Source organism: Palaemon carinicauda, chromosome 18, assembly GCF_036898095.1.
Source record: "Palaemon carinicauda isolate YSFRI2023 chromosome 18, ASM3689809v2, whole genome shotgun sequence".
NCBI classification, from domain to species: Eukaryota; Metazoa; Arthropoda; class Malacostraca; order Decapoda; family Palaemonidae; genus Palaemon; species Palaemon carinicauda.
Window position 1 is genome coordinate 86,577,715 of NC_090742.1, and position 23,072 is coordinate 86,600,786.

Here is a 23,072-nt window from a genome sequence, read left to right on the forward strand (position 1 = left end):
TTTGTAAATATTTTATTGGAGATAAGAAGAATATGTCAGACATAGAAGCCAGGTCTCTTTTTAATGAACATGTTGAAGAACATAGAGGATCAACTTTTATCTATACTGATGGCTCCAAATCTGATGCTGGCGTTGGATTTGGAGTACATAGTAATGGTTTTAATTGTAGAGGTGCACTTCCTCTGACCGCTTCCATATTTACTGCCGAACTGTATGGCATATTAACTGCTATTGAGAAAATAGCGTTGGAGAAGGAGGGTAATTTTACAATTTTTAGTGATGCAAGGAGTGTCCTTCAAGCTATGGAAGTTTTTAATTCTAATAACCCTCTAGTTTTAAAGATTTTAGAATGGCTTTTCCTTATTGGACGGAGAGGTATAACAGTTCAATTTTGTTGGGTTCCAGCACATGTAGGTGTGTCCGGGAATGAGAAGGCAGATTCACTGGCTAAGGAGGCTGCATCCGAGTTGCTGCCAAGAAGGTATCCCATTCCCTGTAATGATTTCTTACCTGACATCAAGAAATTGGTTTGCAATAAATGGCAACAGAAATGGGATAGTCAAGATGGCAATAAAATGAGGGAAGTAACAAATGACATATCTCCTTGGAGGTATAATATGATGCCCCGAAAATGGGAGACTTCTCTTTGTCGTCTCCGTATTGGTCACACTCGGTTGACACATGAGTTTCTGCTGAAGGGCCAACACCAACCGTATTGTGACAACTGTTTAGTACCTCTAACAGTAAGGCATTTGTTGACCGAATGCCCCAATTATAACATCTTGCGGAATAGATATTCGTTTGAGGCTCGAGGTGAGGGTGGCAGGTTCATCCTTGCCAAGATTCTTGGAAATGATGTGTCCTACCATGCAAGTGGCATTTTTAGATTTCTTTCAGAAGCAGGTCTTCTGAAGAATATTTAACTTTTATGACATTCAATTTTTATGATTTTAATTGAATACTCTTTAATTTTCAATATTAAACTTACCCGATAATCATGTAGCTGTCAACTCCGTTGCCCGACAGAATTCTATGGAGGGATACGCCAGCTATCACAATACTAGAAGGGGGTGTACTTACCAGCGCCACCTGTGGCCAGGTACTATAGTACTTCTTGTTGACACCTCCTCAATTTTTCCTCTGTCGTGCTTCCGGCAAGACGTTCTGGGATACGCTTATGATCTTCGAGTATTTTCACGGCTTTTGGTGAAGTATTCTCTCAGATTTCGGCTGTCGCTTTACTGGAAAACTTCTATATTAGCTTAGATAGCTATTATTTAGTCCTGATTTAACGGTTAACGATCTTTTGCTTGATTTTGAAACCCCACTTGGCTAACTCTTTTGATTCAAGATGTCTGACATTTCACAAGCCCCCACCCATAGACGATGTAGGTCTTGTAATAGGCGTATTCCGAAGGCCTCGGTAGATCCTCACACCGCTTGTTCTGACTCTAGGGAAAGGCCCTGTCAGTTAGAAGATCGATGTGAGGAATGCGCCGGACTTTCGGAACTTGATTTTGTCCGTCTTCTTAAGTATTCAACCAAGTTAGAGAGAGAGAGAGTTAGGAGGAGTTCTTCTCACTCTTCACTTTTTTCCTCACCTCATGATCCCCTACCTTTTCCTACCCCTGTAGTGGCTACCCCCGAACCTACTATTTGCCCTCAGCCTGATATGTCTGTTGTTTTGCGTGCCATTCAGGCCTTAGGCGATAAAGTAGAGTCAGTGGTTAGTGATCATAAGTCTCTTATGGCCGAAGTCAAGGAACTTAAGGTCAAGAGTGCAGTGGGTGGAATTAGTGCCAGTGCTGTGACGAGTGCTAGTGTCAGTGCAGTGCCAAGTGCTAGTGTCAGTGTCAGTGTGGTGCGTGAGGATACTTCTGTGCGTGCCAGTCGTCCTCCCAGTCCGGGACCTCTTGCAAGCTCCCAAGCCCAGGGGAGAAGCAATGTCGAAGGGCAAAAGGGTTCGGCAGGCCTTGATCGGCGCACAGAAGTATCCTCGGTGGTTGCGGGCGTGTCTTCCAGAGACCGTCACTCCCACCTGCAGACGATTGAGCCCGTCTTTTACTCGTCTGCTGAGCAATTGTCAGGGAAGAAACGCTGGACTCAGGTCTCAAGACCACTCAAACGCACAGTCCAGACCTCAAGAACTCAACCGGGCTGCAGTCATTGGATCAGCTCTGACTCGCCGCAGTCATCAGTTGAATGCACTCCGCCTAAGAGGAGTAAGGTTCTGCCACAACAGATCTCTGCTGTTAAGGCTTTACCTCAGCAGACCTTAGTGTCTGCCGACCCCAAGTTGACTCTACTGCAGTCCATGCAGTCACAACTTGCGGTCTTGATGCGTGAGTGTCAGGCTGAGCAGGTTACACCTCCTCCTGCGATCGCTCCGCCTGACCGCAGTACTGCCTGCCAGGCGTACGATGTTGAGGCTCCTCAGGATACCTTAACACGTTCTGAGTTTACTGTTTCCAGTGGTGTGCAGCTCCCTCCGCCTTCCTTAAGGCAACCTCAGCAATGGGAACAGGAAGCTTATACCTTACTTCCTCCGCTTCCACTTGCAGTTCCACCAGTGAGGCAACACTCTCTTGAGGTACAACAACCTCTCCCATCCATGAGTCAGTCTCCTCAGCTCTCGCTGCAGCGAGCTCAACCCTCCTCAAGGCAAGCACAACACCTTAGCCTTGCGCCTCAGGAACCTCAACTCGCGAGACAATTACTGTGTTCTGCGCAACCACTACCTCATCGCTCACAGCTCACACCTCAGGAACCTCAACTCGTTCCTCAGGAACTTGCTACTGCGCATCCGCCAACCACTCAGCAAGCGCAACCCTTGAGTTCAGACACTCATGCTAGGAGTCAGCCTCCTCCACCCATGCGCCTACCTTCTGCTACTTCTTTTGTTCAGCCTTTGCAGTCTGAGCCTCAGGTGTTCCCTCAACAGAGTCTTGAAGAGGAAACCACTAATATTGTTGTTCCAGCTCGTGCTGACTCTGCTGTTCAGCATACCTTATCGATCTCTTCGCTACACTCTGGTGATGAGGCGTCTGATGATGAGGAGGCACACCTGGATCCCTCATCAGACGTGGATGAATCCAAGTCTTCTCCACCTTCTATTGACTTTCGTAAGGTCTTGGCTCTGTTTAGGGAGGTATACCCAGACCACTTTGTCTCTGCCATCCCCCGCTCTCCGCCATCTGAGTTTTCGCTGGGCATGCAACCAGCTAAGTCTACTTATACTAAGCTAGTCATAGCAAGGTCCTCTAAGAGAGCGTTAAGGATCTTAGGGGAGTGGTTGCAGACTAAGCAACACCTTGGAAAGACTTCGTTCATGTTTCCTCCGACTAAGCTCACTTCTAAAGCGGGCGTTTGGTATGCCACAGGAGAGGAACCAGGCTTGGGAGTACCTGCCTCTGCCCAGGCTGACTTCTCAAGTCTGGTAGACTCGCCTCGTAGAACAGCAATGAGGCGCTCTAAGGTTTGCTGGACCTTCTCAGACCTTGATCACTTCCTGAAGGGTGTTTTTAGAGCATTTGAGATGTTCAACTTCCTAGACTGGTGCCTGGGGGCCCTCAGCAAGAAGACCTCCCCTGCGGACAAGGATTCTGCCATGCTATTAATGTCCTGCATGGATAAGGCCATTAGAGATGGATCTGGCGAGCTTGCTTCGATGTTTGTGTCAGGGGTTCTTAAGAAAAGGGAACAGCTATGTACCTTCCTTTCCTCCAGCATCACACCTTGTCAAAGGTCGCAACTCCTTTTCGCTCCGCTCTCGAAGTTCCTCTTCCCCGAAGAGCTTGTTAAGGACTTGTCTGCTGCCCTGATACAAAAGGACACACATGATCTTGTGGCCTCATCGGCTCGTAAGACTAAGGTTGCTACCTCAGTCCCCAGGACTTATCGCACCCCAGTGGCTGATACTCCTGCTACGAGGTTCATACCGCCCTTTCGTGGTAGAGCCCCCAGCCGAGGAAGCTCCCGTCCAGACTCTTCCAGGAGCAAGTCTAGGAAAAGTTCCAAGGCTTCTAAAGGAAAAAACTGACTCTCCGCATCTCCAGACAGCAGTAGGAGCCAGACTCAAGATCTTCTGGCAAGCCTGGGAAAAGAGAGGTGCAGACGCCCAGTCTGTCAGTTGGCTGAGGGAGGGTTACAGGATACCATTCTGCCGCAAACCCCCTCTGACCACATCTCCCATCAACCTCTCTCCCAATTACAAAGAAGAGGACAAGAGGCTAGCGTTGCACCAGGAGGTGTCGCTCCTTGTACAGAAGAAGGCAGTGGTTATAGTCCGGGACCATCAATCCCCGGGCTTCTACAACCGTCTCTTTCTGGTGGCCAAGAAGACAGGAGGTTGGAGACCGGTGCTGGACGTCAGCGCGCTCAATGCGTATGTCACCAAGCAGACGTTCACGATGGAGACGACGAAGTCGGTCCTAGCAGCGGTCAGGCAGGAGGACTGGATGGTCTCGTTGGACCTGAAAGATGCCTACTTTCACGTTCCTATTCATCCAGACTCCCAACCTTTCCTGAGATTCGTTTTTGGAAAGGTTGTCTACCAATTCCAAGCCCTGTGTTTTGGCCTAAGCACAGCTCCTATGGTGTTTACGCATCTGATGAGGAATATAGCAAAGTTCCTCCACTTATCGGACATCAGAGCCTCCCTTTACTTAGACGACTGGCTGTTGAGAGCCTCCACGAGTCGTCGCTGTCTGGAGAGTCTCAACTGGACTTTGGACTTAATCAGAGAACTGGGTCTGTTAGTCAACATAGAAAAGTCTCAGCTCATTCCCTCCCAATCCATTGTGTACCTGGGAATGGAGATTCGGAGTCAGGATTTTCGGGCTTTTCCATCGGCCCCAAGGATAAGCCAAGCCCTAGATTGCATCATGAGCATGCTGAAGAGGAGCAGTTGCTCGGTGAGACAGTGGATGAGTCTCACAGGGACCCTTTCATCGCTGGCCCTGTTTGTCGAGCTAGGGAGACTCCACCTCCGCCCTCTTCAATTCCATCTTGCAGCTCATTGGGACAAGGGTTTGACTCTCGAAGCAGTCTCTATCCCAGTCACCAAAGAGATGAAGACCACTCTCTTGTGGTGGAAGACCAATCTCCTTCTCAGGGAGGGCCTATCGTTGGCTATTCAGACCCCCAATCTTCATCTCTTCTCAGATGCATCGGACTCGGGCTGGGGTGCGACCTTGAACGGACGGGAATGCTCGGGAACGTGGAACGAGGAACAGGGAACGCTCCACATCAACTGCAAGGAGCTACTAGCAGTTCATTTAGCCCTGCTGAACTTCAAGTCCCTCCTGCTAGGCAAGGTGGTGGAGGTGAACTCAGACAACACCACAGCCTTGGCTTACATCTCCAAGCAAGGAGGGACCCATTCGAGGAGCCTATACGAGATCGCAAGGGACCTCCTCATTTGGTCAAGAAGTCAAAACCTCACTTTAGTCACGAGGTTCATTCAGGGCAACATGAACGTCTCAGCAGATCGCCTAAGCAGAAGGAATCAGGTCATTCCCACGGAATGGACCCTCCACAAGAGTGTGTGCAGCAGACTTTGGACCTTGTGGGGTCAACCTACCATAGATCTGTTTGCCACCTCCATGACCAAGAGACTTCCGCTGTACTGTTCCCCAGTTCCAGACCCTGCAGCAGTTCATGTGGATGCTTTTCTGCTGAACTGGTCCCATCTCGACCTTTACGCATTTCCACCGTTCAAGATAATAAACAAAGTCCTTCAGAAGTTCATCTCGCACGAAGGGACACGGCTGACGCTGGTTGCTCCCCTTTGGCCTGCAAGAGAATGGTTCACAGAGGTACTTCAATGGCTAGTCGACGTCCCCAGGACTCTACCTCTAAGAGTGGACCTTCTACGTCAACCTCACGTAGACAGGTTGCACCCAAACCTCCACGCTCTTCGGCTGACTGCCTTCAGACTGTCGAAAGATTCGCTAGAGCTAGAGGCTTTTCGAAGGAGGCAGCCAGCGCGATTGCCAGAGCAAGAAGGGTTTCCACTCGTAGAGTCTACCAATCTAAGTGGGAAGTCTTCCGGAGCTGGTGTAGAGCCAATGCAGTATCCTCTACCAATACCTCTGTGACCCAAATAGCTGACTTCCTATTACATCTTAGGAATGAGAGATCCCTTTCAGCCCCTACGATTAAAGGGTACAGGAGTATGTTGGCTTCAGTTCTCCGCCACAGAGGTTTGGACCTTTCTTCCAACAAGGACCTTCAAGACATCCTTAAGTCTTTTGAGACTTCTAAAGAGCGTCGTCTATCCACTCCAGGCTGGAACCTAGACGTAGTCTTAAGGTTCCTTATGTCACCTAGGTTCGAACCTCTCCAGTCAGCTTCCTTCAAGGACCTTACCCTCAAGACTCTTTTTCTCGTCTGCCTTGCAACAGCTAAGAGAGTCAGTGAGGTTCATGCCTTCAGCAAGAACATTGGTTTCACGACCGAATCTGCAACATGTTCTTTTCAGCTCGGATTCTTAGCTAAGAACGAACTTCCTTCACGTCCTTGGCCTAGATCGTTTGAAATACCTAGCCTCTCCAACATGGTAGGTAACGAACTAGAGAGAGTTCTTTGCCCTGTCAGAGCTCTCAAGTATTATCTTAATAGGTCTAAACCTATTCGAGGACAGTCAGAAGCCTTATGGTGTGCCATCAAGAAACCTTCGAGGCCCATGTCCAAGAACGGGGTTTCGTATTATATAAGGCTTCTGATCAGAGAAGCCCATTCTCACTTAAAGGAGGAAGACCTTGCGTTGCTGAAGGTAAGGACCCACGAAGTAAGAGCCGTAGCTACTTCGATGGCCTTTAATAAAAACCGTTCTCTGCAGAGCATAATGGATGCAACCTATTGGAGGAGCAAGTCAGTGTTTGCATCATTTTATCTTAAAGATGTCCAGTCTCTTTACGAGAACTGCTACACCCTGGGACCATTCGTAGCAGCGAGTGCAGTAGTAGGTGAGGGCTCAGCCACTACATTCCCTTAATCCCATAACCTTTTTTAACCTTTCTCTTGAATGCTTTTATTGTTGTTTTTATGGTTGTTACGGTAGGCTAAGAAGCCTTCCGCATCCTTTTGATTTGGCGGGTGGTCAATTCATTCTTGAGAAGCGCCTGGGTTAGAGGTTGTGTAGAGGTCCTTTAGTAGGGGTTGCAGCCCTATATACTTTAGCACCTTTGAGTTGATTCAGCCTCCAAGAGGAACGCTGCGCTCAGTAAGGAAGACGAACTTAAAAAAGAGGCAGAGTAACGGTTCAATTCGACTTCCTTACCAGGTACTTATTATTTCATCGTTATTTGAGATAACTGTTATATGAAATATGGGATACTTAGCTATCCTTTAATCTTGTACACTGGTTTTCACCCACCCCCCTGGGTGTGAATCAGCTACATGATTATCGGGTAAGTTTAATATTGAAAAATGTTATTTTTATTAGTAAAATAAATTTTTGAATATACTTACCCGATAATCATGATTTAATTGACCCTCCCTTCCTCCCCATAGAGAACCAGTGGACCGAGGAAAAATTGAGGAGGTGTCAACAAGAAGTACTATAGTACCTGGCCACAGGTGGCGCTGGTAAGTACACCCCCTTCTAGTATTGTGATAGCTGGCGTATCCCTCCATAGAATTCTGTCGGGCAACGGAGTTGACAGCTACATGATTATCGGGTAAGTATATTCAAAAATTTATTTTACTAATAAAAATAACATTTTTTTATTTTATTTCATTTTTTACTTTTGTATACATAAATTAAATGTTACCGGCGTCAATGACCTTAGATGTCAGGATGCCTGAAAACTTTAAATCATTCATTCATTCACGGGCTCTTCATTCTGTTCCTGCACGTCAATCTGATTCCTGCACACCCTATGAAGTCTCGCCTGCGCGCACGAGTCTTTTCAACTGTCTCTCGCGCGCGACCCCTGGGTTTTTCCCATCGCGCGAGCGCCAGTGCGCTCCCTCTTCCGAGGTGAGGCCTTCTCCCACCGCACCAGTGGGAGAAATCCCACCTCGAGCAGGAAAATCGTCCCGTGTTGGGGCGAGAAGAGCCCTCAGTCTTCATTGTTAGAGTCCTGTATCCCTCCTTGGAGGGAACCGAAGAACTCTAAGAGTCCCCCCCAAGTAGAGCCTTTGGGGACGGGGGACTTTGCTGCCAGCTCTCCAGGGGGAGAGCAGCAAGAGTCAGAGCATGCCCTCTGGCAGGTCTTGACTCTGATGAGGCATCTCAACGGGTTCAAGAACCCTGAGGTTCCTCCTCGTGAGGGCAAGAACACGGTCCTGGACCAAGTCTTTGGCACTCAGAAACCCGCTAAGGCCAGTGCGACTTTGCCCTGGTCCCAAGGGGCGAAGAGTGCAAGGGATAAGGTTGAGGGCCAGCTCTCCGAGCTCGCCTCCTCCAGCCGTTCCACTGCTGGCAAAAAGCTCCTCCCACCTCCACCAGAGGAGGTATTTTGAGATCATGGAGGAGTCTGGCTTAGCTCTTCCGTTGCACTCTGTGGAAGAGCTTAACAAGGGAGTCCCTCTCGAGAGACTCTCTAGCCGGCAAGTGACTTTCTCGGCGACAGAGATCCTAAGCCAGGAGAAGGTCGCGAAGTGGGTTAGAGTTCTCTTGCTTGAGGGTACACTCAGGCACACTGTTGTATCTAGTTTCTCTTTCTCTTGTTTTGTTGAAGTTTTTATTGTTTATATAGGAAATATTTATTTTAATGTTACTTTTCTTAAAATATTTTATTTTTCCTTATTTCCTTTCCTCACTGAGCTATTTTCCCTGTTGGGGCCCCTGGGCTTATAGCATCCTGCTTTTCCAACTAGGGTTGTAGCTTAGCATTTAATAATAATAATAATAAAAGTGTGCCATGCAGGCTACTTCGTGGCTGGATGTCTGGTTGGGGTCTTTTGGCATCCTGTTGCAATCCGAGGATCTGTCCAAAGAAAGCACCAGGAAGGCACTGGAGACCTTCCTCCTTTCGGGCACCCGCACCATTGAGTTTCTGGCCCACCAAGCCTCGAACTTGTGGGCCAATTCGATCTTGAAGGACGTGATGCGGTGGCAGAAAGGTTCCTTTCGAAGGTCCCGGCCTTCGAAGTCTGCAAGCTCAGACACTGTTCCCTTATGGGAAAGAGAATGTTTGAGCCCAAAGATGTGGAATAGGCAGCTGAGAAGTGGAGGAAATCCAATCAGGACTCTCTCCTCCAGAGGGCTCTTACAACGAACCCTACAAACCTCCAGCACCTCAACAACCTCACCCGTCCAAGACGATGAAACTGGCAGTGGCAGCAAAGATGACGGTGTCCAAACAGCAGCCCTTTCCTGTCAAAGACAAGAAGGGCAAAAAGTCCTCCAGGGGAGGCAAGAATCCTAGAGGCAGTGGCCGAGGTCGCAAACGCTAGGATTGGCAATCCCCCTGCATGTCCACCTGTGGGGCGATGCCTACAAAGTTGCGCATTCAGGTGGCAGCAACTCGGGGCCGATTCCTGGACGATTTCCGTAATCAGTCAGGGATATTGCGTCCCGTTCACAACATCTCTACCTCCCCTGACAGCGAATCCAGTGTCGTTGAGATCCTATGCCATGGGATCGGCAAAGGGGCTAGCCCTACGGGCAGAAGTCGAGACCATGCTAAAGAAGGATACTCTCCAAGAGGTCGTCGACGGTTCCCCAAGGCTTCTTCAGTCGACTCTTTCTTGTAAAGAAGGCGTCTGGAGGCTGGAGACCAGTCATCGACCTCTCAGCTCTGAACAGGTTTGTCAAACAAACTCCGTTCAGCTGGAGACAGCAGACACGGTCAGACTTGCAGTGAGACCTCAAGACTTCATGTGTACGCTGGATCTGAAGGACGCATACTTCCAGGTCCCAATCCATACGTCTTCAAGGAAGTACTTAAGATTCAGCCCAATCATGGTTACGTCTTCTCGGTCACCTTTCCTCCCTAGCCCGTCTAGTTCCGAATGGCCGCCTCAGGATGATATCCCTGCAATGGTGGCCCAAGTCCCGGTGGAATCAAGGTCACGATTCCCCGGACGTTTTGATCCCTATGGGTCCTGCGGTACGGACGGACCTTCAGTGGTGGGTGACAGACGAAAACCTCCGAAAGGGAGTGGATCTTCTCGTCCTCCCCCCGGATTTGATGCTGTTCTCGGACACCTCAAAAGGAGGGTGGGGGTCCCACGTTCTGAACCACAGGACCTCAGGCCTATGGTCAGAATCAGAAAAGTGCCTCCACATAAACCTGCTAGAGATGAAGGCCGTATACCTGGCACTTCAACAGTTCCAACGGTACCTGGCGGGTCACTCCGTGGTGGTGAGGAGCGACAACACCACGTTAGTGGCTTAGATCAACAAGCAGGGAGGTACCTTTTCACAACAGCTATCCCATCTTGCAGTAAAGATATTGAGATGGACCGAAGTCCACTCGTTTCCACTATCGGCTCGCTTCATTCCGGGCAAAAGGAATGTGCTTGCCGACAGTCTGAGCAGGGCATCCCAGATAGTGAGTACCGAGTGATCGTGGGATCCTCTAGTAGCCAACAAAGTCCTGACTTTGCGGGGTTCCCCGACGGTGGATCTGTTCGCGAAAGCCTTGAATTTCAAGCTTCCGCTGTACTGCTCCCCAGTCCCAGACCCCAAGGCACTCCGGCAAAATGCCTTCTAACAACGGTGGGTTAACATCGACATTTATGCCTTTCCCCCGTTCTGTCTGATGAGAAGGGTGCTCAACAAGACCAGAATATCAGTCGACCGGTCAATGACCTTAGTAGCTCTGCTATGGCATCATGCAGAGTGGTTCCCGGACCTTCTGCAGCTCCTGACGGAACTCCCGAGAGAACTCCCTCCTCGACACGAGCTACTCAAGCAACCACACTCCAACATCTCCCACAAAGCCGTAGCATCGCTGCGGCTTCACGCCTGGAGACTATCCAACATCTCCTCACAGAGAGAGGCTTTTTGCAACAAGTTGCAGAAAGGATGTCTCGACACCTGCGAAAGTCATCCGCAGGAGTCTACCTGGCGAAGTGGAGGGTCTTCAGTGCTTGGTGTCATGGAAGGGGTATCTCTCCACTCGATGCCACTATTCGAGCAATAGCGGAGTTTCTCGTGTATTTGCGGGAAGAGATGCGCCTTTCAGTCTCGGCATTGAAAGGCTATCGCCCAGCCTTAAGTCTTGCCTTCAGGCTAAAAGGAATGGACATTTCCTCCTCACTGGAACTTTCGCTACTCATACGAAGTTATGAACTTACCTGCCCTCAGTCAGAAGTGAGACCTCCTCCACGGAGCGTGGTTCGAGTCCTCAGGTCTCTTAAGAGACCTCCGTTCGAACCATTATGCCAGGCTTCTGATCGCCACCTGACTTGGAAGACGGTGTTCCTACTTGCTTTGGCCTCGGCCAAGCGAGTCAGCGAACTTCATGGTCTCTCGTATGACGTCGCCCATTCAAGGGGATGGGTAGAGGAAACGTTCAGGTTCGTCCATAAGTTTGTGGCTAAGACTCGAAATCCAGGAGTCCCGGACCCCCGGTTCGACTCTTTCCGGTTTTCGAATCTCCGTTCTGTAACAGATGACCTAGACCATCTCCTACTGTGCCCAGTAAGGAGTCTGAGGCTCTATCTTAAGAGAACAGCTGCAATTCGTCCTCGAGTGCAAGCATTGTTTGTGAGCACAGGAAGGACGAAGAGGCGGGTCACTAAGAACACTATCTCAGCATGGATTCGCAGGGTCATCCACCATTCCCTGAATCCAGACCCTCCTCCGTCACGTCGCCCTAGAGCACATGATGTCAGAGGCATCGCTTTGTCCCTGGCATTCAAGAGAAACTACTCAGTGCCGCAGGTTCTACAAGCAGGGGTTTGGAAGCGTCAAACGACCTTCACAGCCCACTACCTGCAGGACGTGACCCACAGGAGGCTCGATACGTTCTCTATCGGCCCTGTGGTGGCTGCACAACAGCTGGTTTAAACTTCAGGCTCCTTAATGGGCAAGCAGCAGAAGGTTAAGGGCATTGTTACCCGGTTTTAATCTGCATGAATGAAAAGATATGCCTGGCCCTTATTCTTTTCTTCATCCTCCCCTCTCTTGGGGAAAGCAGCATCCTGGGTTCTCTGCATAGCTGACCTCAAACCACTGCAGGTAAACCATGTTTCCTTGTTTTCCTAGTATTAAGATAATACGGTCGTGTCCCCCATACCCTAACGAGGTGGTATTGGGAACGTCCTAACCTAGAATTCCATCTAATGGACTCCAGGTCAACTTCCTAGGACGAGTCACACTTCATTCCTTCACACACACGCTTACATAGGCTGCGGTCCTTGCAGAGCAAGGTACTAGCGAGGTGCAGGGACTCCTTATCTCGAGTTCTACACACTCAGATACTGAGTCCCGGGCAAAAGCCAAAAGCCAGTAACGGCTGGGACTTACCACCCTTCCTAAGGGTCAAGTCACCCTATTTAAATAGCGTGGTTTGTATTTCGGTACGGAACAAATGATAAATTCGTAGACAATTTGTATTTTTCCTAACTTTACAACCCTTAGCTATTTAATCAAACTTGCCCGCCAGCCCTTTCCCCTGGGAAGTCCTACCTCTAAGCAAAGTGAACTAGTTCATTGGTGTGTGAGGGGGGAGGGGTAGCTAGCTACCCCTCCCCTACCCCCTCGTTAAAATTCTAATACCCTATTTAAATAGCTAAGGTTTGTATGGTTAGGAAAAATGCAAATTGTCTACGAATTTGTCATTTCCAACCAAGAACAGAAAAGGCACAAAGTCCTCCAAAGGGAGCGGCCGAGGATACGCTAGGATAGGCACATCCCCCGCTTGTCCACCAATGGGGGGATGCCTACAAAGCTGCTGGGACAGGTAGAGGCAACTCGCGGCTGAACCCTGGACAGTCTCCGTCATTCGTTCAGGGCATTGCACCCCTGTTCACAACATCTCTCCCTCCCCTGATCAGGAATCCAGTGTCAATAGACTCCTTTGCGATGGGATCGGCAAAGGTGCTAGCCCTCCAGGCAGAAGTCCAGACCCTGTTGATGTAGGGCACTCTCCAGGAGGTCCTCTACTGGTCTCTTCAGTCGATTCTTTCTTGTGAAAAAGGCGTCTGGAGGCTGGAGACCAGTCATCAACCTCTCTTCTCTGAGCAAGTTTTCAAGCGGAGACGGCAGACACGGTCAAATAAGCAGTACAAACCACAGGACTTCATGTACACACTTGACCTAAGGGGTGCATACTTCCAGATCCCAAACCATCCGTGTTCAAGGAAGTACTTAAGATTCAGCCTAGACAACAGGAAATGCCAGTTGAAGGTGCTGTGCTGCAGTCTTTCCACAGCACCTCAAGTCTTCATCAAAATGTTTGCCCTAGTGTCATCTTGGGCATACAGGATTTGCATCTGTCGCCTCCGTTATCTGGACGACTGGCTAATCTTAGCAGACTCTGTGTTAACTCTTCTTCAACACCGAGACAAATTTCTGAGGTTTTGCCAAGATCTGGGGATCCTGGTAAACTTCTAGAAGTCCTCCCCGCTGCCCTATGCAGAGACTGGTACACGTAGGCATCATAATAGACACCAGTCTCCACAAAGTCTTCCCATTAGACGACAAGATAATGAGGCTGATAAAGATAGTAAGACCTTTTCTCAGACAAGAAGAACTTCCAACCCAGATGTGGATACGTCTCTTCGGGCACCTTTCATCTCTGGCCCGTCTAGTTCCCATCGGTCGCCTCAGGATTCGATCTCTCCAGTGGTGACTCAAGTCCAGGGCGAATCAGGCCTTCTACTCCACGGACATCTTGTTCCCCATGTGATCAGTGGAACAGACATACCTCGAATGATGGGTGTCAGACGAGAATCGACGAAAGGGAGTGGATCTTCTTGTTCTCCCCCCTGATTTGATGCTGTTCTCAGACGCTTCAAAAAAAGGGTGGGGGCCCCACGTGCTGCACCACATGACCTCAGGCATCTGGTTAGAGTCAGAAGAATACCTTCACATAAATCTCCTAGAGATGAAGGCCGTCTTCGTGGCCCTACAACAGGTCCACCAGTTCCTGGCAGGCCACTCACTGGTGGTGATGAGCAACAACACCACAGTAGTGGCTTTCATCACCAAACAAGGAGGTACTTTTTTGCAGCCCCTATACCATCTAGTAGTAGAGATACTGAGATGGGTCGAGATTCACTGAATACCAATATCGGCACACTTTATTCCAAGCAAAAGTAATGTGCTCGCCGACAACCTGAGCAGAGCATCTCAGATAGTAAGTACCGAGTGGCCTTTGAGTCCTCTAGTAGCCAACAAAGTCCTGACTTTGTGGGGTTCTCCGACTGTGGATCTCTTCCCAACAGCCCTGAACTTCAGGCTCCCGTTGTGCTGCTCCCCAGTCCCAGACACCAAGGCTTTCTGGCAAGGTGCATTCCAACAACGGTGGGACAACATTGACGTGTACGCCTTTACCCCGTTCTGTCTGAGGATGGTGGTACTTAACAAGGCCAGAACATCGGTCAACCTCTCAATGACTCTCATAGCTCTGCTATGGCATCACGCGGAATGGTTTCCAGACCTTCTGCAGCTCCTGATGGAGTCTCCAATAGAATTCCCTCCACGACACGATCTACTCGGACAACCACAGGCCAACATATTCCACAAAGCCGTATCTTTGCTACAACTTCACGCTTGGAGACTATCCAGTATCTCCTCACTCAGAGAGGATTTTCACAACAAGTTGCAAGCATGATGTTTGGATACGTGCAGAAATCATCAGCAGTTGTCTGCCAGGCAAAGTGGAAAATCTTCTGTGGTTTGTGTAGTGGAAGCAGTATCTCTCCTCCCGATGCCACTATTCTAGCAATAGCAAAGTTCCTCGTTTATTCGTGTGAAGAAATTTGCCTTTCAGTCACGGCGGTAAAAGGCTATCTCTCAGCCTTAAGCCTTGCCCCTAGACTGAACAGAATGGGCATTTCCTCATCGCTGGAACTTTCTTTACTCATACGGAGTTACAAACTTACCTGACCTCATTCTGAAGTGAGACCTCCCTCGTGGAATGTAGTTCAAGTTCTCAGGTCCCTGAAGAGACCTCTCTATGAACTATTATTCCAGACAACAGATGCCACCTGAATTGGAAGACTGTGTTCCTACTAGCTTTGTCTTCGGCCAAGCGAGTCGGTGAACTTTCATGGTCTCTCATACGACATCGCTCATTCAAGGGGATAGAGAGAGATAACATTCAGCTTTGTCCCTAAGTTTGTTGCCAAGACTCAGAATCTGGGAGTACCGGATCCCCAATTCGGCTCTTTTCTAGTCTCCGCTCCGTAACAGATGACCCTGATCATCTCTTACTCTGCCCAGTGGGGAGTTTGAGGCTGTATCTCAAGAGAACAGCCGCAGCCTGTTCCTGTGTGCCTGCACTTTATGTCAGCACAGGGAGGAACAAGAGGAGGGTCACCAAGAACACCATCTTTGCTTGGATTCGCAAGGTCATAGACCATGCCCTGAATCCAGACCCTCCTCCTTCAAGTCGCCCCAGAGCTCGCAATGTCAAGGACGTAGCTACGTCCCTGGCCTTCAAGAGAAACTTCTCAGTGATACAGGTTTTACAGGCTGTGGTGTGGAAATGTCAGAATACATTCACAGCCAACTACCTGCAAGACGTGACCCACAGGAGGCTCGATACATTCTCTATCGGCCCTGTGGTGGCTGCACAACAGCTGGTATAATACCTCAAGCTCCTTATTGGACAAGTAGCAGAAGGTTGAGGGCACTGTTACCCAGTTTTTAGTGTGCTTGAATGCAAAGGTTTGACTGGCTTTTATTCTTTTCTTCATCCTCCCGTCTCTTGGGGAAAGCAGCATCCTGGGTTCTTTGCACAAGCTGACCTCAAACCACTGCAGGTAAACCATGCTTTGTTGTGTACCTAGTATTAAGCTAATACTGTTGTCCCCCCCATACCCTGGAGAGGTGGTATTGGGAAAGTCTTGGTTACAACAGTTTTTCCTACAAAGACTCTAAATAACTTTTACCTGGACAGTCACATTACAAAATATCTCAACACAGCTTGCGTAGGCCGCGGACCTTGCATATCAAGGGACTCCTTGTTTTTGGTACAAACCTATTAAAAATAAGGAGCCTCTGGGTAGCCAAAAAGCCAGATTGGCAGGGACATCCAGCCTCTTAATGGGTGAGTCACCTATAATAAATAGCATAGGTTTGTATTCCAGTTACGGAACAAAGGACAAATTCGTAGATAATTTGTATTTTTCCTAACGATACAAACCTTTAGCTATTTATACAAACTTACCTGCCAGCCCTATCCCCCCTTGAAGTCCCACCTCCAAGCAAAGTGTGCTAAACCACAGGTGTATGAGTGGGAGCTGTAGCAAGGTCCCCCCCTACCTCGCTAACTAGCGGAATGGGTAGTTAACCCTTGCTAAAATTTTAATGGCTCCTCCTTTCAGCTTCACCGAAAGTAATACTTCTAATAAATAGCTAAAGGTTTGTATCGTTAGGAAAAATACAAATTATCTATGAATTTGTCTTTTTGTGTCAACGTTCTTTCTCATAATTGTAATTATATGCCTCATTTTGAATGCAGGGAAATATTATGGGTCGTACAACTCGAGTTATTGTTGTTGGAGGGAAAGGAACAGGTAAAACTTCAATTCTTGAAAGAGCGATATATGCGAACTCCATGCTGGATAAAGTGAGTACAGTATTGTATATTGTTGGACACTCGTTAGACAGTTGAATTTTATTTAGGAAATTTACCTTGTTGTGTATGTTAAATGGATTTTCGTACATAGTGTGAACATTTAATTGTTCCTACATGGATACAAACCCTCATCCTTTAATAGGAGTATGCTTTTGTACTGTATCTGAAACTCAGCTGTTAGAATTTATAATGAGATCTCTGTAGTTATAGGCAGGCAGCGGGAAAGCCCCTCCCCCACCAGCACACCAAGTAGCCACTACTGTGTGCTTTCAGATGGGAAAGCACAGAGGTACTTCTGGTGTTGTTATTTTACTGTTTTAGTCTTATTTTTTTTTTAGATAATTTTTGGCACACTTTTTGTGCGAAGAATATTAACGAAGAACAAAGGTTTTTCAGTTTTCTTTATAACTTTAGCTCGTCGTCTGTGTAACATGTATATATACACTTTATTGTTCTTGTTTAACAGCATTGCTATTTAACAGCATTCCTGTTGCTGTTTATTTCCTAACAGCCTTTCTGTTGCTGTTTATTTACTGACAGCATTCCTGTTGCTGTATATTTCCTGACAATATTCCTGTTGCTGATAGAGTATATATACCCTTAGCTGCAGCACTCTCTGCATCTGCTCACCCCTGCGTTACTACAGCTCTGGTGTACAAACAGTCAGGCGATTCTCTCAAAGAGAACCCCGAAACTGACATCAGTCGTGCTTCACAACTTTCAGCTTATGATGCGTTTCCCTAGCCTGAGCCTGCTCAGCATGTTAAGGGTGCACAAAGTACTGTATGATGTATGGAACTCCTCCACACAACTAATCTTGTGAACATTATCCCTGTTGGGAGTATTGCCACAGATTGTGATGCCTGCCTACCACTTGCAGTCGCCGCCTCTTCCATTGACAAGCCTTTTGAGCTATAACACTTAAGGATTATGGCCTCAGATGGTGATGCCTGATGACCGGTTATGGTCGCTGCCTCTTTCATTGTGTCCCTATGGTACAACGAGTCTTTTGGGCAATATCCCTTCGGTGTCATTGCCGCAGATTGCGATGCCTGTTGACCATTGGTCGCCGCCTCTCCCATTGGCGAATCTTGTAGGGTATAACCCTTTGGGGGTTATTGCTGCATATGGTGATGTCTGCTGATTGCTTGCAGCTGCCACCTCTCATCATCAGGCCTTTAGGAGACAACAAAGTTCATGGAGTTTTTGAGGTCAGGCCATTTGGGACTCTGCCTTGGGCTTTCCTCTCATTACGGGGAAGAACCTGTTTTTCCTGTTGTGTGTAGCACACAGGAAAATCTTTTTCAGCCTTGCCTGTCACCATACAAGCTTGTGCCTCCTTCTAGAGTATGCTAGACAACTTGCCAACCTCATCTGGAAGCACTGATGAGTGTTCATGTTCTTTTCATGCTTGGCCAAACAAACCCTTTCATATGAGAGAGCAAACCCACACACAATATGCACTAGCAAGCTCTGCTTGCTAACAAGGGTCTGGGAGAGCTCTTGTAGGCTAATTATGCGAGAGAGCAAACCCAGACACTACGCACCAGAAAGCTTGCTGACAAGGGTCTGGGCGAGCTCCTCTAACCTCTTCATGCGAGAGAGGAAGTCTGGGATGAATGTTAGAGTGTCTGGTATCTTCTTCCTTCATTTTCTCCTCTCTTAGGGCCCAGTACCCATGGAACACTGCAAGCTGACCTCCTCAGTCTGCAGGTAGAGACCATATCCTATGTTTAGCCTAAAATATGATATGTATTTATTTCGTCCCCATCCTTCCAGTATCCCTCTTAATGAGAGAATGCCTTGATGAAGTCATTGAGCTTCAGCATGGCATTCTATTCCCGTGCTGAAACTTGGTGACGGGCAAGAGGGCTCTAGAACTTAGGGAAATTGCTCCCCCAGTTCGAATCTAAATTTCTCTTTTTCTTATCTTTTTCTTCCTCTTTATATTGCTTCAACCTTCTCCTAATATTATAAACTTTCTTTCATGTTGTATGTGTATATATTTACATATATATGTATGTTTATTATTTTTTTTTTTTTTTATGGCATGGATGTTTCAACATCTGTTACTGCCGCTTGGGCGGATGTTTCTTCATCTGGTATTGCTGCCTGCTTTGATGAATGGGAAAGGTGTCACGGTTGTGAGGTGTTTGTGCTCAAAGCTATATGTGAGAGTATTGGACAATCTCAGCCATCCCGAAGATGGTTTGGACCTTTTAGGCGGAACTATTTTCAAGTGTTGGGTCTTCGGAACACAGGGGGATCCCATGCTTGGGGTAGGACTCTCGGCTTTTGGCCGGAAGCCCGTCATTACAGATATGGGGAGGATGATTCCATGGTTTCTTGGTCTCAGTCCTAACAGGTGGGTTCAGCTTACACCTGTGCCTCTATATCTGTTTTGATGCTATTCTTCGGGTAGGGTATGGAGTGGACCATCTTGGAAGTATACTCTCACTGTGCCAGTAGTGGAGAGTGCAAATTTCCTTCCCAACATGTGATGCCTTAATGTTCTCAAGCAGGTAAATCAAACTATTCAAAATATCACTCTTCTCTTTTCTTTATTCTAATGGATTCTTGTGACAATGACCTCACCTCCCCTGGATATGCTGACTCGCCCCCGGCACTGTTGACGACCTCTGGCGATTCATTTAACGAAAATTCCGTTGACGACGTAGGAACTTAAAAGGACTATTCTTTAAACACTCGAAAAAAAGATAATTTGGGCAACACAGGAAAACTGAATGTCCTGCACGTCACCCAAATCCCATTAGAAGCTAATTATGATGTGCCACATAAAATATTTGAGTGTTGCGGATTAATAAAAGAAATTAAAATGAAACTTCAAAATGATAATTGGGACTCTTGGTTATCATTTAATTGTCATGAGGAAGCATTTAATGCAAGCCGTAACATTGTTAATATTAAAGTAGATAATATTAGTATTAAGGGTGCTCTGTGTGATGGGGCACCTAAAGATCTGGATGTCTACAGACCAGCAGACTGGGTTGATAAAGATATAGAGTAGATATGCCATCCCAAAGAAAGCCAAAACCACCAATGTGGCTTCTTGCTCAATCTACAGGAGGTACGGAAAATTATTTCAAGATCTGCAAATTTCTTCAGAGGAAGGTAGGAACGATCGCACCTGGAGATATATCTCAATTTGGTAAGAAAAGTTACTTGATAAAGGCCAAGTCATTCACACAGTCTGTTATATTGTCCAATTTGAAGACAGTAAATGATGATATAAAATTGGACATCAAACCCCATCTAAACTTTAGCTATGGAAGGGGAGTGGTTTTCAATAAGGATCTATATGAATTTACCGAAGAGGAGATATTGGTTATATGTCCACTATCAGTGTGGAAAGTACATAAAGTACCTGGAACATCAATGATTGTTCTTACTTTCCAGGATGCTGATGTACCTTTCCACATAGGCATAGAAAATGAAAGGATTAGAGTTCAACCTTTTAAGCAGAAGCCACTGCAATGTTATAATTGCTTTAAATTTGGACATCCTTCCAAAGTTTGCAATAATGATAAAATTTGTAGTACTTGCTCCAATATTTACCATGGGGAATGAACACTTGAGGCAAGGTGCTTAAACTGCAACTCTGATCATAAATCTAATGATAGGAGCTGCCAGTTTTATAAGTTAGAAGAGGCTGCCCTCAATAAATCAATTATTGAACATGTAAGCGTGGGGCATGCCAAGAGATTATTAAATAAATCTAATACCGATGCAGAGACATTAAAAAGAGGAGAAAAAGTACCTCGGGAATCATCTCGCCCACCTACTACTGTAGGTAGTTCTCGAAAAAGGAATTCACCATCTATTGATAAAGTGCTGCATAAGACAAGAATATCTCCTTCTAAAGATTTATCATTGAGTATCAACAAAAAGACATTGCCCTCCACTATCAAACCTTTGTCCCCCATTACAAAGGATAATACTAACCTCTCCCAGGCCATATCCTTGCCTGATTTAATGGAGATTCTACCTGAAACCAAGTTATCAGGTGAACCTGTAGTGGGGAAGGTACAAAAACCTGGTAACTCACAACCTATTAATCGTAAAAGAGTGAGACCTCCATCTCTCTCACCCCCTTCCATAAGAAATATTAGAGTTATGACATCAAATAAATATGATGTTTTGTCTGTTGATGTTTCCGATCAACCAGAGGACAATTTAAATAAATCAGAAATTCAAGTTGAGGTCCACCATCCATCTCAACAAACAGATCAAAAGGATACAAAGAAAAACACAATTGTGAAACCCAACATAACAAGACCATCTCTGAAGAAACCTACAGGAAATAATGTTAGATTAAAAACTGCTAATGGGAAGACCTCATCCAAGATGTCTTCCAGAAATAATCCATAGTTTTCTCCTCCCTTTTGCAATGGAACTGACAGGATTTAAGGACGAAATTTGAAGAACTTAAGCTTCTAATTCATGAACATTCCCCTATAATTATATGTCTACAGGAAAGTATGCTTGATGCTAACACTCCTAGTCCTCGAGAGTCTGTTAGCTATAGAACATCATATATTCATCAAGCAGGGAGCCATGTCAGAAGTCTCATGTACGTTCGTCGAGATGTTCCCCAAATACCTTTGTCTATACGTACAACCCTGCAGGCAGTTGTTGCACAAATTGATATAGGGAGAAAATATACAATATGCTCTCTGTACTTACCTCTAAATGATAATATTTTATATGATGATTTAGCAGAGGTCATTCAACAACTCCCTCAACCATTTCTCTTACTGGGAGAAATGAATGGTAGGCATCCTTTGTAGGGTGGTGTTTTGGCAAACACAAGGGGCAATATTATCTCATCAATTGTGGAGAATGAGCATGTGGGACTCCTTAATACAGGAGAGCCCACGCACTTCCATGTTCAGACAGGTACCTTATCATGCATTGACCTTTCAATTGCAAGCTCTAACTTCCTTCTTGATTTTGATTGGAGGACATTAGATGATCATGCACCAATCATTATAAACACCAACAAGAGTCTGCCTTTACAAAGATCGCCACGATGGAATCTTCACAAGGCAGACTGGGTTAAATTTTGTGAGCTAAGTGAAATCGAAGGGAGTGCAGAACAGTTGGAAAGTATTGATTATGCCATAGACCTACTGAATGGAAGTCTCCATACAGCAGGAATCAATTCGATTCCCAAAACCACAGGATTATTCAAAAGACGACCAATCCCGTGGTGGTCTTCAGAATTAACATCCTTGCACAGAGCCACCAGAAAATCTCTGACAAGATTGCGTAGATGCTGTACGATGAAAATTTGGTAACGTACAAAAAGTGTAGAGCACAGTTCCGTCGTGCCATGAAAGAAGCTAGACGCCAATCTTGGGTGGCTTTTGTTTCCTCCATTAATAGTAGAACACCACCATCTTCTGTATGGAGGAAAGTAAAAAAAGATTGCAGGCAAATTCACCCCAAACCCACCAACAGTGTTGAAAGTGAATGGTCAGTATGTGACTGAAGGAAAGGAAGTTAGCAATGCCCTGGCTGACCATTTTTCAAATGTATCATGAAAGAGTGTAGCAGCTCCTGGTCACCAGTACAGGAGCATTGAAGAAAAGAAAATTTTAAATTTTGCATCAGGAAGGGAAGCGTCCTATAATTCTCCTTTCACTGAAAGAGAATATGATTCGGCACTTTCCACTTGTAACGATACAGCCCCTGGAGCCGATGGAATTCCATATGCAATGATTAAACATGTACATTTTAATACAAAGTTATTCATTTTTAGCATTATTAATAGAATATGGCATGATCATAGTTATCCAAATGTTTGGGAACTAGCCATTATTTCAGCCTTTTTAAAACCCGGTAGGGACAAGTTTTTAGCATCAAACTACCGACCTATTGCATTGACATCTTGTTTATGTGAAATTATGGAGAAGATGGTCAATACTAGACTGATGAGGTACCTTGAAAAGAAAGGTATTTTATCACCGACTCAGTGTGGATTCAGAAAAATGCACTCAACGACTGATGTGTTGATAAGACTTGAGTCCTCTATTTGTGAAGCCTTTGCTTCCAAACAGCACCATGTGACAGTTTTTTTTTACTTTGAAAAGGCATATGATACCACTTGGAGATATGGTATACTTAAAAGAATTCATGAATTGGGACTGAGAGGAGAGCTACCAATAGTTATTCAGGCATTTCTTTCAAATAGAGTTTTTGAAGTGAGAGTGGGGGAAAGCTCTATCAGAGAGTAAGTGTCAGGAAGAAGGAGTTCCTCAGGGGAGTGTGCTGAGTGTAACCCTTTTTGCACTAGCAATTAATGGGATATCCTCATTCATTCCCCGGGATGTTCTCTCAACA

At 46.5% G+C, this 23,072-nt stretch overlaps 1 protein-coding gene across 4 annotated transcripts in view; it reads left to right on the top strand.

Annotated features, from left to right (window-relative positions):
* kappaB-Ras (NFKB inhibitor interacting Ras like 1) overlaps positions 1-23,072 on the top strand; it is a 154,803-nt gene that overhangs the window by 51,758 nt on the left and 79,973 nt on the right. For all 4 annotated transcript variants that reach the window (XM_068392617.1, XM_068392615.1, XM_068392618.1 and 1 more), the window contains exon 2: positions 16,593-16,700. In XM_068392617.1, the coding sequence (XP_068248718.1) occupies positions 16,602-16,700 (99 nt within the window). In that variant the 5' untranslated portion in view covers positions 16,593-16,601. The remainder of the gene's footprint in view (positions 1-16,592; positions 16,701-23,072) is intronic.